Source organism: Mesoplodon densirostris, chromosome X, assembly GCF_025265405.1.
Source record: "Mesoplodon densirostris isolate mMesDen1 chromosome X, mMesDen1 primary haplotype, whole genome shotgun sequence".
NCBI classification, from domain to species: Eukaryota; Metazoa; Chordata; class Mammalia; order Artiodactyla; family Ziphiidae; genus Mesoplodon; species Mesoplodon densirostris.
In genome coordinates, this window is record NC_082681.1 from 125,252,480 (window position 1) to 125,268,158 (window position 15,679).

The 15,679-nt window shown below is 43.6% G+C and overlaps 1 protein-coding gene across 1 annotated transcript in view; it reads left to right on the forward strand.

Moving 5' to 3' along the window:
- The window catches only part of CLTRN (collectrin, amino acid transport regulator), a 48,214-nt gene that overhangs the window by 19,846 nt on the left and 12,689 nt on the right, over positions 1-15,679 (forward strand). Inside the window, exons 6-7 of the mRNA XM_060086565.1 lie at positions 5,789-5,902; positions 10,825-11,019. Coding sequence (XP_059942548.1) covers positions 5,789-5,902; positions 10,825-11,019 — 309 coding nt within the window. The remainder of the gene's footprint in view (positions 1-5,788; positions 5,903-10,824; positions 11,020-15,679) is intronic.

Sequence of the window (15,679 nt, forward strand, 5' to 3'; positions counted from 1 at the left end):
CCTGAGGCCGCCTGTGGGCCGCACTGCTGGATGGGGGCCAGAGAATTAAGTAACCTGTGTTGGAAGCCTGCTGTGTAGGCTGCTAGGTAGGCCCTGAGATTTAAATGATGGGTAAATCCAGGTCCCACACAGCACGGGCCCACACGCAAGAAGCCGGCCCTGGGAGTCATGGAAGACGGACGAAATGTGACAGAAACGAGACAGTTCCTTTGAAAGCATTACTTACAATTCTTGATATCAAGTGGTTTTCTTGCTCTTCCCTGGATTTTCTTCAAAGTACAATGGAAGAGGGAAGGACAAGTTTAAGTGGTAGAAAGTTCTGGTTTCATTAGATCAGATTACTCGAAGGTTTCTTGGGACTTTGATTGAAGATGGTAAACAGGTGTTTTCAAGTTTTTATAAGAAGGTTTAGGCCAGACTTTCTAAAATCGTTTCATAGGAATTTTTTAATGTTGAAAGTATTAGTATCTCAGGAAAATATGATTAAGCTTAAACTTCAGTCTATTTTCCAGGTACACTGAGAAATCTAATTGCCTAGTTTACTCCAATATTGGTTTTTTAGAATAAAAAAGGAGAAAATAAAAAAGCAGGAGAGGCAGAAGTCTAACGCAGGCATAGTGTTCTCTTTCTGAGTAAAATGATGTAGGGCACGGAATGGATTTCTTCCTCTGCCTAATTAGGCAAGGATAAGCCTTGTGATCTAAGAACGAACAACATGCTCTTGTATCCACGGTAAGGGGATGAACGGTCTCATGCCTGTTAAACAGCAGCCCAGCTCCTATTTAGTCCTTTGATTTCCAGAAACAAGAGCCTGATTCTTCCCACCCTAGTTGGCCCTGTCTGGCGCCACTGATGAGAAGTGGTAGTGGAGCCAGTTCTTAGACAGTTACCTTCAGACCAGGGCTCCCCACACTCGAGGAATGGGAGTGGACATTTCTACCCTTTTAGTGATTTGCTGACAGGAGCCATTGTGTATGTATAAATATTACAGCTTTGTGAAACAGTCGGACAAAATTGTTATTCCAGTGAATACAAAGAATTCCATCAGACCCATCTATATTTACAAATCTTAAAAGTGTAGGTTTGCTGTTTAGCTGTGCTAATGCCATTTCAGTGATTTATTTATTTTTATTGAGGTATAATTGACAGATCACATTATATTAGTTGCGGGTATATGACATAATGATTTGATATTTGTGTGTATTGTGAAATGATCCCCTCAGTAAGTCTAGTTAACATCTGTCACCGTGCATTGTGATATAATTTTTTTTTCTTGTGATGAGAACTTTGTAAGATTTAGGCATTTCAGTTTATTGATTACATCAAAACGTACTTTAAAAGACATGTTTAGTTCAGTCAGTGCTGTTGGCTGATTAATTTTTCCTTTTGTGAAAATCTTAGAGGACATTCAGTCACATTTAGAAGAAAGGGCATGGAAGAAGTCACGCTGGTTGGACATAATCTGTCACTGGAAGGAATCTGCATCTTTTGGTCGCTAAGTCAGTTATCTACTGAAATCTGTAAATCCATCTTCAGGTTACTTCCTTTAGCACCCACTTTCCTTCCATGGACACTTCCTCTCGGCTACCTCTACCTGCACTGTATTCAGGAGGCTTCTTATACTAGAGAGTTGTCTGTGTTTTGTCGTCTGAATATTTGCGACTGGGTAGGCAAAGTTTTAGGGAAGTAATCTCCCTCCTTTCCTTTCTCCCTTTTCTATTATTGCTGTGCTGGCCCAATTTACTTTCTCAGTTACTCTCTCTTGGAATAATGTAGAAACAGTGAGTAAAAACAATGGAGCTCATTACTGCGTTCTGTTAGTTCATTCATCCATCTATTCATATCACGGTCACTGAGTGCCCACACGGGCCACACTTCAGGAATACAGGGCCGCACAGTGCAGGGTAGACTTGGGCCTTGGCCTCATGGCCCAGGGCCCAGAGAAGTCTTGTGTTGCAGATGGACAGAGTGTTTGATAGGCTCCCAGGGAACGCTCAGCTGATAAAATTGAAAACGGTGCTCAAAGCTTGGAGACCATGAAGTTCTACTGTGGGTAGAAATTAGAGCCCCTCCTGACAAAGACCGTGGACAAACCACGTGGAATCCAGAAGCCCTGTGCCCTCCCCTCTATCCTGGGTCTGTTCTCCGATGGAGCATGGAGTCTTGTGGGCAGATTCGGGCATCTCGGGAGTTTTGGCTCCCACTTTGGTTTTAATCTTCTGGTGAGCTCACACTGTGATCTTGATCTTCAAGCGTCTTAATAGCACTAAACTCCTAGACCCGGCACTTATGGGCAGGGTTGTGCAATCTGAATTCCCCTGCCGTAGAACTCTTCTCCTAACCCTCCCTAACCATAGTGGCTAATCATTGTTAGCTCTTGGTAAACATCTGTGAGTGAATGAAGCATGCTTAACGTCGTGGCTCTTAAACCAGGGGCCCGTCTCCTGGGCTGCAGTGGACACAAGCAGACGGTGTCCCACCCACCATTTCTCCCTCGTGTTGCACCTGAGTCCCCTGGGTGGATACTCCCACGGTGAAGGTGGCGGGAATGGCCACAGGAGAAGGAGCTCCCCACCGCCTACATTTTATCTCTTGTTGGACCTCAGTGTCTTACTCTTGCGGTAGCCAGGACATCTGTTAATTTCCCAAAGGATCATCCAGACAAGGAGGAAGCCCCAGCCCACGAGGGTGTCTCCATCGTCCTGTGCAGCCTCTGCCTTGCAGCTGGCTCCAGAAGCAGGGGTGTGCTTTCCCCTGGCCCTTTCCCCACAAGCTGGCTACTTTGGGAAGTGGGTTTACTCATTACCAGTTCAACTGCCTAGATTGGAACCAAATGGAAACACATCTCTGTAGTTCTGTCTCTATAGTTGATATTTGTAGAGCAGAAGCTTACTGTTTTGTGGGCTTAAAATCTTTGACTTACTTTTCCTGGCCAAACCATCATGTAGGAGGGATACTTACTCCTCTTCTATCGAGGAAGACCCTAAGCAGTTAACCGTACCCTCACTGACACACGAAGGTCTCAAGCCCTTTCTGGTAACTCATGCAGAGTGCAATGCCTTGTCTCCTGTCTAGCAAATGGCAGGTAGTAAACTTCAAAATGAAAGCTTGATTTATAGAGTTTCAGCCCAGGGTGTTTTGTATGTAACAGTAACTGTCTCCATTGAAAATGTTGAGTTTAATATTTTCAGCCAACAATTTTAATGTTTTGGACATCTTTATTTCTAAGTAGATAACATATTTTCCTTTTATTTGCTGAGGTGCCGTGTTAAAGCATGACGTGTTGCCCCCCAGTGGAAACACGGAATGAAGGCCTTGAATTCGTAGTAAGGGATAGTGGGTTCCATGGTGATGGGGACAGAGGAAGCGCTTGGGCCACAGTGTGTCGGTGCAGCTGTGTGCATCCCTCCTCCTGCCTTGGTCTCTTCATAGCACATCTCCCCACCTGTCAGTGTGGACATGTATTTAAATGTTTACCTTCTGTCTCCGCCCCCTTAGAAAGGGTGCTCCATGGGAGGGAGAAGGGACTTTGCTATGTTTACAGCTCATTCTCTGACTCTCTAAAGGGGAAACCTTGAAATTCATGTTTGAACAGTATTTGAAGAGGCTTTAGACGGAAAGAACAACACAGGCAAAGTGTCCAAATGACCATCTACTTGGTTTCCGGCCCCCTCTTATTATGCCCGCAATGTTACTTTGTATTTTTTTTTATTTATATAAATGGCTTGTGGGCACATTCGGGCATCTCGGGAGTTTTGGCTGGGGTGGGGTGGCAGACAGGGAAGGCTCAGTCAGGGCTGCTGGTCAGGCCGGGGCTCAGTGTCCTCTTCTCAGAGGCTGTTGTACTGGGAGCAAAAGCTGCTTCTCAGAGGCCCAGGCCTGGGCACAAAGGCAGTGACCACTCCATGCCTCCACCCGGGCCGGAAGGCCCGATGGCCAGGCTCGGGGCTCTGCCTTCTTCTCTTGGGCTCGGGGCTCTCAGACCTGAGAGGCCCGTCGAGCCGCCTTTTCCTTTTCTCGCATCGGCTGAGGGCCCTCAGCCCGGTCTCCTTGGCACAGGGGTCCGGGGAGTCCTGGCTGGGCGCATACGTGTACAAGCTGCCTAGGATGTCACGGGGGGCGGTACGGATGTCCACCAGGCTCTGCGTGTGGCGGGCGTTCCACAGGGACCTCATCGTTAAAGTGTTGCCATGGCCGGAAAACCCCCGCCCCGAGAAGGTGCGGAGGGGCGGCCCGCGGGGAAGGCGCCTCCAGCGCTGGGGCGCCGAGGACCCGCGGACCCAGTAGCGCCTCCAGCGGCGCAGGGCGGCGGGGAGCGACCTGCGGACCCGGAGCCAGCAGTCCCGGCAGCGGCGGTGGCGCAGGATTTGGCCCCCGTCCCGGCCCAGCGGGAGGCAGGTGCCGCGGGCGGGCCCGGTGCATGGGAACCATCGGAAGCTTCGGAGCCATGGGAACCATGTGGACCGGCTCTTCCGGGCGCAGGCTGGCTGCCTGGCCTTGACCGTGCCCAGGTACCTGGTCGGGGAGCTATCCATGCTCGCGAGTCGGCAGGGTTGCACCTTCGACGGGCTTTGGCTTCTGGGCGACCCCGAAGTCTGTAGACGCGAAGCTTACGGCGCTGAGGCGAACGTTGGCATCGGGCTTTGTGACGGCTCGTGTGGCGTCGGAACCTCTGGGCACGAGGTTCTGCGCGCGCCAGGCCAGCGCCCCGCGGACTCGGGTCCTCGCGGGGCGCCCCTGTGTTCTGAGCACAGGGGATCCTTCCGCTCCCCCTGCTGGCCCAGGCGCTTGGCTCTGGGTGGCGGGGGAGCCCTCCACTTTTTGCCCTTGACATTTAAAGGGAGAAAATATAATAATTTGTACCAGGTCCTGAAAATTACAGAAAATTGACTGAAGGGCACTCTCTTTCACTATTGTAAAAATGAACAAAATGCACTTGAATGCTCCTTTACGGAAAAAGAGCGAATTTACTTGTATTTCTACAGAGGCTGTGTGTTTCTTCTAGAATGGTTGCTAATGTCACTTTTTGTAATGTTATTCTTAAGGACCTGGTGAAAGCCTTTCGGGACTTATGTTTTAACCCTGACAATGTTGGTTTGTTGTGGACTCTCCTCTTATTTTCTATTTCTATACATTTCATACATTCATATATAGATTGTCTCTAATCTCAACACTAATGCCATTTCTTTCTTGTCATTTCTACTGGTGATCCAGGTATACAGAGTAGAGTGAGGCACATTTCCAATTTATAGTTGGAAGCAGGTACCCGCAAAAACAGTGTTCAAAGCCTGCTGGTAAATGTTACATCACTTCAGTCCGGAGGTCTGTTGTTGGGCCGACCCCAGTTACTGGAGTAGGAGAGGGGTGGAAACAGTGGCCAACAGAGGAAGCAAGTCCTCAATCAACAGATTTGTCTGGTTCTGAGAGGTGGAAGGCTGAATGAAGAGGACACTAATAAGATCCTGATGAGGAAACACAAAAGGCTTTTGTGTCAGGGGCCAAGAGTTGAGGGAACAGGGATGCTGTCAGCTAACAGGTGATGAAGAATGAGATACCTAATGCCCTCTACTGAGCCATTCCGTTTTTTGTTTCTTTTTTGGTAGATTCCTTATTTTAGGAATGATCCCCAAGTCTATGATTTTGAAATAAAGGAAATTTCCTATATTATTTTCTTCTTAGTAAGACATTTCTTCACCTCTTAAGACGGTAATAACACCAGAGTGGAATATCTAATGCAATTTGGTATTATTCGCTCATAATGTACTTTTTTTCTTCTCATCATCTGCAGAATTTCCCACGTCCTACTTTGCAATGTAACCCAGCGGGTGTCATTCTGGTTTGTGGTTACCGATCCTTCAAGGAATCACACCCTTCCTGCTGTTGAGGTACAGTCAGCCATAAGGTAATCACTGCTAAATATGCCTTCCACTGGTAAATCAAGTTATTGATTAATTCAGCTGTTTTTATAGATTTTGAAGACTTCTCTCTCTGGTTCACAGTGATTTATTTATTAAGATGCCAAAGGTTTCATTTCGTTATTTTGGAACAGAGATTAGTGTAGATCAGTGGTTCTCATCCAGGGGCGGTTTTGCCTCCAAGGAGACATTAGACAATGTCTGGAGACATTGTTGTTGTACAGTGCTGGTGACGGAGTAGGCAGAAGTTAGGGACGCCAGTTAACATCCTCCTGTGCTCAGGATAGCACTTCACAACAAAGAACTGTTCATCCCCAAATATGCATTGTGCTGTGGCTGAGAAGCCCTGGTTTAAACATTAGCTAAGAAGGTTTAGTACTGTCTTCTTTTGGCAAGAACACCTTGTACGGCACTCTTGTGTGATGGTTCATCATATGCCTTCTCGAGCCCGAATGCTTAGGTGTTTTTTTTTTTATGGGAGTATAGTTGCTTTACAATGTTGTGTTAGTTTCTACTGTACAGCAAAGTGAAAGTCTTTACCTTTACAAGATAATTTTTTGAAAAAAAGGTAAAAGCACGACTTTCATACAAATTAAAAATAAATGCTATCAAAGATTTTATTATCTTATTAGTTAATGAGGGAACTAGTAAGATGTTAAAACCAGTTTAAAGGAGACTTCAAGGCAGCATGCAAATGCAGGAATTGAAGAATGATGATGTTTATTTATTAAAAGATACACTAGTCTATCCATTGGCAGTGTTCCACCAGACACAGTTCACCTTGATTTTCTGTGGACAAGAATCATTTACATTTTATCAGTTTTCTCCAACTTACAGATATGCAAAATAACTCAAAAACAATAAAAGGTGAAAATTGTCCAGAAAGGTAGACTTGCAGGACACTCAGTCATATTTTTCACCCATTTGAAGTTTTACCCATTTTTTCCTGACAGTTCCCCTCCTCCTCTCCTTGGGATTATAACAAACTTTCAGAAGTGAAATGTATCCTTTTCTGCACAGAAGCAGAGGAAGCAATTTGTTTTTATTTCAATTAGTGTGTACTTTATGTGTGTCAAAACTTCAAATCCCACACATGATTGGTGTTGGGCAAAGGTATATTGGAAGAATGAGTTCACAAAATAAACTATTTCCTGAAAAAGAATGAAACAAAGTTCACTCTTCTTACAAAGGATTTATCTACAAGTTACTGAAATGCATGTTTTTCTCGTTACCAAAGAGAAATATCTAGTGAAAGAATCCATCTGCTCTTTGTAAAATATTAATGTTTAAGATAGTGTATAATCAAATGCCAAATGTTTTTGTGTGAATAATCATCTGTTTCCTTTGCTGAAGCAAAGGCACTGAGGCTCTATACCCATGGGAAATGATTTAACAAGGTTTCCTTTTGTTTTTTTAATAAATAAATAAATTTATTTATTTATTTTGGCTTCATTGGGTCTTCGTTGCTGTGCGCAGGCTTTCTCTAGTTGTGGCGAGCGGGGGCTGCTCTTTGTTGCAGTGAGTGGGCCTCTTATTGCGGTGGCTTCTCTTGTTGCGGAGCACGGGCTCTAGGCACACAGGCTTCAGTAGTTGTGGCTCGTGGGCTCTAGAGCGCGGGCTCAGTAGTTGTGGCGCATGGGCTTCAGTAGTGGTGGCTCGCGGGCTCTAGAGCGCAGGCTCAGTAGCTGTGGCACACAGGCTTAGTTGTTCCACGGTATGTGGGATCTTCCCAGACCAGGGCTCGAACCCGTGTCCCCTGCATTGGCAGGCAGATTCTTAACCACTGCGCCACCAGTGAAGCCCTAACAAGAAGGTTTGAGCTAAATTGTTTCTGCACTTTTGCCAGTAAGAATACTGCTAAGAGCCACTACTTAGGGATTAAGAAATAGGAATATTGTATTTCATGAGAAAAGGGATTTTATTCAAGCCCTGTGATGAGGGAGGGCTACAAGGAAAATGAAGGCACTGTGGTTAAACCAGGCTTCAGTTAATGTGAGGCGGAGGAGTGAGTGTTTAGGGTGAAGGTCGAAGATCTAGATGAGTATGTTCACAACAAAATGTCTGTTTCAAAGGCCCTAGTAGGAAGGGCTATTGAGGGGGTGAGGATGGCCAATAGAATGGGAATTTATGTCCGGGAATGGATAGGGCTCATCAGGATTGTATGAAAATAAAGGAAACAATACCAAGAGGGAAGGATAGAGTGAAGAGAAAGGAGATGGTACCTAGAAGGCAGGTAGTAGGAATTTCAAGGCTGAAGAACCTATGTGGTTGGGCAAAACAATGCTAGTTCCGCCTAATGCTTGCATAATATTTTCTAGTTCACAAGGCATGTGCTGATGCATCTGTGGCATTTAGTATCAACACCAATCATTTGTGAGCTATTATTATTATCCCTGCTTTATAAATGAGGAAATTGAGGCTCAGGGAGATTAATTGGTTTGCTCAGTTCACCTAGAAAAATAAACAGTGACGACCTGAACGCAGGCATGCTGTCAGCACATGCAGGGATATTTTTTTCTCCCGGTCTGCTAGAGTATCCACACCTATGGAATTAGGCGAGGGGATGACAGACCAGTTCTAAGATGTCTGCTTTTGATCTGTTTTGAGGGCCTGGCCTTATTCAAGACCAGTCTTGGCTAGAAGATATCCATGGTGATTGACGCCTCTTGGGGATTTCAGTGGTAGATGGAGGTATAGTTTGTACTAAACTAGAACTTCTTATCAGCCTGAGTGCTAACCAACCAGGTAGACAGAATGAGAATACAGAGCAACTTTTCACTTTACTCTGTTATACCTTGGTAGTGGGGTTCATTATTTTGTGGGAAGGTTTGTGTTACCGTGTTAGCAAAATTAGGTTACAAAAAAAAAAACATTCCATAGTTTGATAAAAATTGCATTGAGGGCTTCCCTGGTGGCGCAGTGGTTGAGAGTCCGCCTGCTGATGCAGGGGACACGGGTTCGTTCGTGCCCTGGTCCGGGAGGATCCCACAGGCCGCGGAGCGGCTAGGCCCGTGAGCCATGGCCGCTGAGCCTGCGCGTCCGGAGCCTGTGCTCTGCAACAGGACAGGCCACAACAGTGAGAGGCCCGCGTACCGCAAAAAAAAAAAAAAAAATATTTGCATTGAAATTATCCCCTGCTGCAGATTTCCTGGCTGGGATTCTCCTTCACATTTATGAATAATCATGCCTCCCCATAGATTTTCATTTGCTAAAGGAGGTCTTTCCTGATACCCTGGTGCTGGTCTGCAGAGATTTTCCAGCTTTTACTCTCAGGTTCAGGGTCAGTAGTCACCAGCCACATGTGGCTCTCAAGCACTTGAAATGTAGTTAGTCCAAGATTAGATATGCTCTAAGTGTAAAGTACACACCAAATTTCAGCGACTTAGCACAAAATAAAATGTGAACCAACTTAAAATTGATTACATGTTGAAATTATAATTTCTTGGATATACTGGGCAAAATATATATATATATTTTAAAATATTTATTTGGCTTGCTGGGTCTTAGTTGCGGCACAGGGGAGCTTTAGTTGTGGCATGTGGGATCTTTAGTTGCGGCATGCGAACTCTTAGTTGCGGCATGTGGGATCTAGTTCCCTGACCAGGGATCGAACCTGGGTTCCCTGCATTGGGAGCTCAGAGTCGTAACCACTGGACCACCGGGGAAGTCCCAAAATATATGTTATTAAAATTAATTTTCCCTGTTACTATTTACTTTTTTTTTTAAACGCAGCTCCTAGAAAATTTGACATCGCACGTAAGGTTCACATTATATTCTGGTTTCAGTGCTGCTCTGGAGGTTGTTGAAGTCAGCTTGTCTAGTGTGAATTCAGTAAAGGCCACACAGTATCTCCAAGAAATCTCCTCATCTAATTTGCAAATTCCAGTTAGAAATTTAGTTTCAGTCAAATAAGTTTTTGCTACTAACCCCTCCCTAACTGCCACCAACCCCTCCCAAAGTGCCACTACCACCAAAAATACAGATTTTCCCTGGGAAAAGTAATGCATTTACCTTCATATTTTTCTAGACTTTTGGACTCCTAAAGCACCATTTACTTTAGTCACATGGAACTACTTGCAGCTGACGCAACAAATCATACTACATACCATGTCTCCAATTCCTATGCTCACTGCACACTTTGGTCTAAAGAACTCCTACTTGTCCCTCAAAGCACAGCTCAAAAGTTTCCTTCTTAGGAAAGCAGCTGTGACACTTTACTATGATGTATTTACCCTCTGCTGTGCTCTCACTGTGCCCATATTTACCTCTTGCACTGTGATTGTGGAGGGACTGATGGGCCATTCTTCTAGACTGTAAGCTCCTTGGGTATTTTTATTTCATTTTGTATCTCCAGCACCTAGCACAGGATCTGGTACTTAGTAAGTTTCCAGCAAATGTTTGTTGAATTGAATGGAAAAAAAGATCAAATTGATGGATTTGCAGCTGCTCCTGGCTTCGTGTTCTCTTTTCTGCTGCTGGTTTTGTTTTTTCTTCTCATATTTATCACTCACTTTTTGCATATTATTTTATCTTTTCAGGCTGTTGGTATTTATGTAAGGCACCTTAAATAGAGTTCTGTCATTCTAATCTAAATGCTGCCTCTCAGGAAATAAAACATGGTGGGCAGAGCTCAAAGCTCAAGACTTCCAGTTACTTCTAGGACATTATCAACAATGGAGGGCAGTAGTACATAGAGAAGCATCTTTCTGGCAACCAGCACTGCCACTTATAGACAGAAAGCCACAGCATGATTGTCCTCATCAAACTGTCTGTTCAACCTGAAGTCTCCTGCTAGGGGGATGCTCTGTTTATAGAGATAATTATATCATGGGGAGATAGGGTTATACCTTCTGTTTCTAATGTTTCTTCTGTCTTGTTTTGTTTGTTTTTAATCATCATTGTATTTTAGAATGAATAGGAACCGGATCAACAATGCCTTCTTTTTGAATGACCAGACTCTGGAATTTTTAAGAATTCCTTCCACTCTTGCACCACCTACTGACCCATCTGTGCCCATCTGGATTATTATATTTGGTGTGATATTTTGCATCGTCATAGTGGCAACCATGCTATTGATTTTGTCAGGAATCCGGCAACATAGAAGGTAAGATATTTAAAGGGAGTGATTTAAAGAACATTTTCTTGTTTACTCATGACTTGGAAAAACAAGGAGAGGATTTTCCCCTAGCTGAAGAAAATGCGTTATATCTGAAACTGAAAAAATTGGTGATTTTTCAAAATATCACTTATGCTCTTGTTTTTGGAGACTTTTTGGAGTCCATGTCCCTTAGTTAACTATGAGTCCTTCCATTACTATCTTTCTTTCTATTCTACACCATGTTAATGTTTTATATCTAGAGTTGGTTTTAATATCTGGGTTATGATTTTGTAAGCTGGATATACAGAGCTAAGCAGACTTTTTGGGTAGGCAGAGTTAATCTTTGCTAGTCATCCACCTCCAAAGACTAGTACTTCCATAGTCCTTTTCATGCCTCCTCACCTTGGCCTGCCTCTTCCAGTGCCTGCAGCCGCCATCTTGTACTACACACTTTTGCGATGTTTTATATTCCCTCCCTTTGATGGATGCTCTTCCCTCTAGTGCCTATGATTTATATAGACCCGTGTTCTTCACAGTGGCCTTTGAATCAACTTCCTGCATCAGAATTGCCTGGAACGGTTGTTTAAAATATAGGTTCCTTTGCCCTACCACAGACCCACTAAAGTCGATTGTCTGAAGGAGGTGCATTCTTTTAATTGAAGTTTAGTTGATGTACAATTGAAGAAAATATGTTTTAATGAATATCTAGGCTATTCTAATTCACTTAGTTTCAGAGCTTCCAATTTAAGTACTTACATTTAGATTCCCACTCCTGGAGTTCATTTAGCTGGATTCTGGGGCACATGCAAAGTTTGCTGTCTAAATTATTGGTTTTAGAGAATTTCAGATCAGTGGGAGAGTTATTTAGGTAGAGAGGAGACAAGACTTCTTAGGACAATGAAAGGAGAAAATAATTTTGTTTACAAGCACCTCTGATCCAGAGGGGAAGTGGAGAGAGTCCTCAGCTCTTCAGTAGACACTCTCATGCTTCTAAACCTTCCCTTCTGATACCAAGGAAGAGGAATTCTGGTAAGTGGGAATCACAGGCACACACATTGGTTTTCAAAAGGGTTGATGCCCACACGGGACATGCAGGTTGTGTTTGGCCAAGTGTGTGTTTGACTAAATGTTTCTCCTGAGACTTTCTACTTTCCATATGGTTCACCCTGGTTATTAGCAGAAGGTAATCATTTTAAATTTGGGGCTTTATAATTTTTTTCACAAATGGTATGTGAAATGCTACGGAATAAATGTGATTTATGTGTAGTGCCCAAATTAAGCTCGAAGATTAAGATCAAGTTGTACTTGCTTGCTTTTCTTGCTCTTGGCATGACACATAATGCTGAGAGGCTTGGTACAAATTATTAATCTGTTTTGTTTTGTTTTTCAGAATATTAAGAAATATTCTCTTGCAGTATTTGAATACCTATGTTTAATAGTTTTAAGCTTTATATTAATCCTGAAATGCTAGGATTCTATGGTTTCCAACAATTGTAACCTTTGTGAATTCACGCCATCTCCTTGGTTCCCAATTTCCTCACTAGTACAATATGGTGAAGGAGGTAGAAGAATGGGCTCTGGAGATAGACTGCTTGGATTCAAAGTATTTATTGCCTATACTCTGCTCTTGTATGTAATCCATTAACTGTATGGATATCAGGAAATACAGGCAATGAGTCAGGGAAACCAAGCTCAAGAGGATATGGTTTGTGGTGCTAGAGTCAAGTTGGTTAAACTTTTCTTTACTGTCTGTGCATAGATAACGTTGCTCGAGTGACAGTGAGGTATATTCGAAAGAATTAATTTGCTGGGATCAAAAGAGTTAATAGAGTTCTTGAAGTAGTGCCTGGCACTACTGCTGTTAGCTGTTACTATTATTTTCTTATCCTGCCAGTTGCTGGTCTTTCAGCTCGTTAGTGCTGGGATCAGCTATCTCTTCCTTCTGAGCAGATTCTGCAGTAATATAATAGCTGAGTGTGTAGCATCATAATCTGTTGCCCAGGAGAAGGGAGGCTGTTGTCACAACCTCGCCTTCACAAATTTAGTTCATGTTCAAACCAGGAAACAGATGGACAAATCTCCTGTGTCCACCTGGAGAGCATCAATAATTAGCAAATAGAGTCAGGACAGTTATGACAGTCTTCTGAAGAGAAATTGATTTGTTGGTTTTCCATTTGATACGGAAAAAATTTGGTGGGTTTTTCTTGGGCCAAGTATGGCTTCAAAGGTGGGGAGAGGGTGCAGTTCGAAGTGGGGAGAGCCTTGATCATTGTGATGAAAGCCTTTTCTAATTGTGGAAAAAATAGGAGTTGCCCCTGAAAGTCTTTAGTGTTGAGGAAGACAAAGATTTGTTCAAGAATCCAATTCATACATTAGGTAATAATGAACATAGTTTGTGTGATACAAAATCTTAAACCTAGAAGACCAGGAGGGACCACAGGGTCATCTGAATCACCATTCTGCTTCTGCAGAGAAGAGTGCCATTGTCATCTAAGACATGTGCATCTTTATACTTACTACTGAAGAAATTTCTCAAGTAAAGCTTTAACTATTCTGTTAGCTGTGTCAATAACAGCATTCCATTGACTGTTCAGAACCACTGGGTGGAAAGTATGCAGTCACTGGGGGCCCAAACTAGGTGAACTCAAATACTAGTTATACCCTTTAGCTGAGTGACCTTGGTTGCGTAATGTAATTTCTGTGGGTCTGTTTCTTCATCTGTTATAGGGAGATAATGTCTCATAAGACTTAAATGAGGATTGGGTGAGAAAATGTGTATAAAGTACCTAGGTTATAGTATGTACTAAATAAACAGTAATTATTATTATCCAAGATGAGCTTAACCCAATTCTGTGATTAAGGGATGCTAGAAAAAGCTCTCTTTTCCATCCAGATATGGCCACCATACTGCAGAAAATTTTCCAGTTCAATGGCTTATTGCTTGAGATTTTACTAGTTAACAAACACCTATTTTATTTTATTTTTTTCATAAATATTTTATTTTATTTGACGATGGAAGTTTATCAGTATATATATATATATATATATTTTTTTTTTATTTATTTATTTATTCATTCATGGCTGTGTTGGCTCTTCGTTTCTGTGTGAGGGCTTTCTCTAGTTGCGGCAAGTGGGGGCCACTCCTCATCGCGGTGTGCAGGCCTGTCACTATCGAGGCCTCTCGTTGCGGAGCACAGGCTCCAGACGGGCAGGCTCAGTATTTGTGGCTCACGGGGCTAGTTGCTCCGCGGCATGTGGGATCTTCCCAGACCAGGGCTCAAACCCGTGTCCCCTGCATTGGCAGGCAGATTCTCAACCACTGCGCCACCAGGGAAGCCCTATCAGTATATATTTGACTATATCCTCAACCAATATAACTACGAATGAGGTCCAGCAATGCCATTCCAACCGCATGATTTTAAGAAATTTATTCTGACATGGTGCCTAGACATTTTCTCCCACAAATTAGCCCCACTCCTAAGGATCAAGCAAGCTTGGAGATGGTCTTTGGAGAATATGGTCTTGACCATGGGCTCAAATCTCAGGTAGAGTTGGTTTTTTTTTTTTTTTTTTACATCTTTATTGGAGTATAATTGCTTTACAATGGTGTGTTAGTTTCTGCTTTATAACAAAGTGAATCAGTTATACACATACATATGTTCCCATATCTCTTCCCTCTTGTGTCTCCCTCCCTCCCACCCTCCCTATCCCACCCCTCTAGGTGGTCACAAAGCACCGAGCTGATCTCCCTGTGCTATGCGGCTGCTTCCTACTAGCTATCTATTTTACGTTTGGTAGTGTATATATGTCCATGCCACTCTCTCACTTTGTCCCAGCTTTTCCCCCTCCCCATATCCTCAAGTCCATGCTCTAGTAGGTCTGTGTCTTTATTCCTGTCTTACCCCTAGGTTCTTCATGACCTTTTTTTTTTTCTTAGATTCCATATATATGTGTTGGCATACGGTATTTGTTTTTCTCTTTCTGACTGACTTCACTCTGTTTGACAAACTCTAGGTCCATCCACCTCACTACAGATAACTCTATTTCGGGCTTCCCTGGTGGCGCAGTGGTTGAGAGTCCGCCTGCCGATGCAGGGGACGCGGGTTCGTGCCCCAGTCCGGGAAGATCCCACATGCCGCGGAGCGACTGGGCCCGTGAGCCATGGCTGCTGGGCCTGCGCGTCCGGAGCCTGTGCTCCGCAACGGGAGAGGCCGTGGCAGTGAGAGGCCCGCGTAATGCAAAAAAAAAAAAAAAAAAAACAAAAAACAAATAACTCTATTTCATTTCTTTTTATGGCTGAGTAATATTCCATTATATATATGTGCCACATCTTCTTTATCCATTCATCTGTTGATGGACACTTAGGTTGCTTCCATGTCCTGGCTATTGTAAATAGAGCTGCAATGAACATACTGGTACATGACTCTTTTTGAATTATGGTTTTCTTAGGGTATATGCCCAGTAGTGGGATTGCTGGGTCGTATGGTCGTTCTATTTGTTGTTTTTTAAGGAACCTCCATACTGTTCTCCATAGTGGCTGCATCAGTTTACATTCCCACCAACAGTGCAAGAGGGTTCCCTTTTCTCCACACCCTCTCCAGCATTTATTGTTTCTAGATTTTTTGATGATGGCCTTTCTGACCGGTGTGAGATGATAGATACCTCA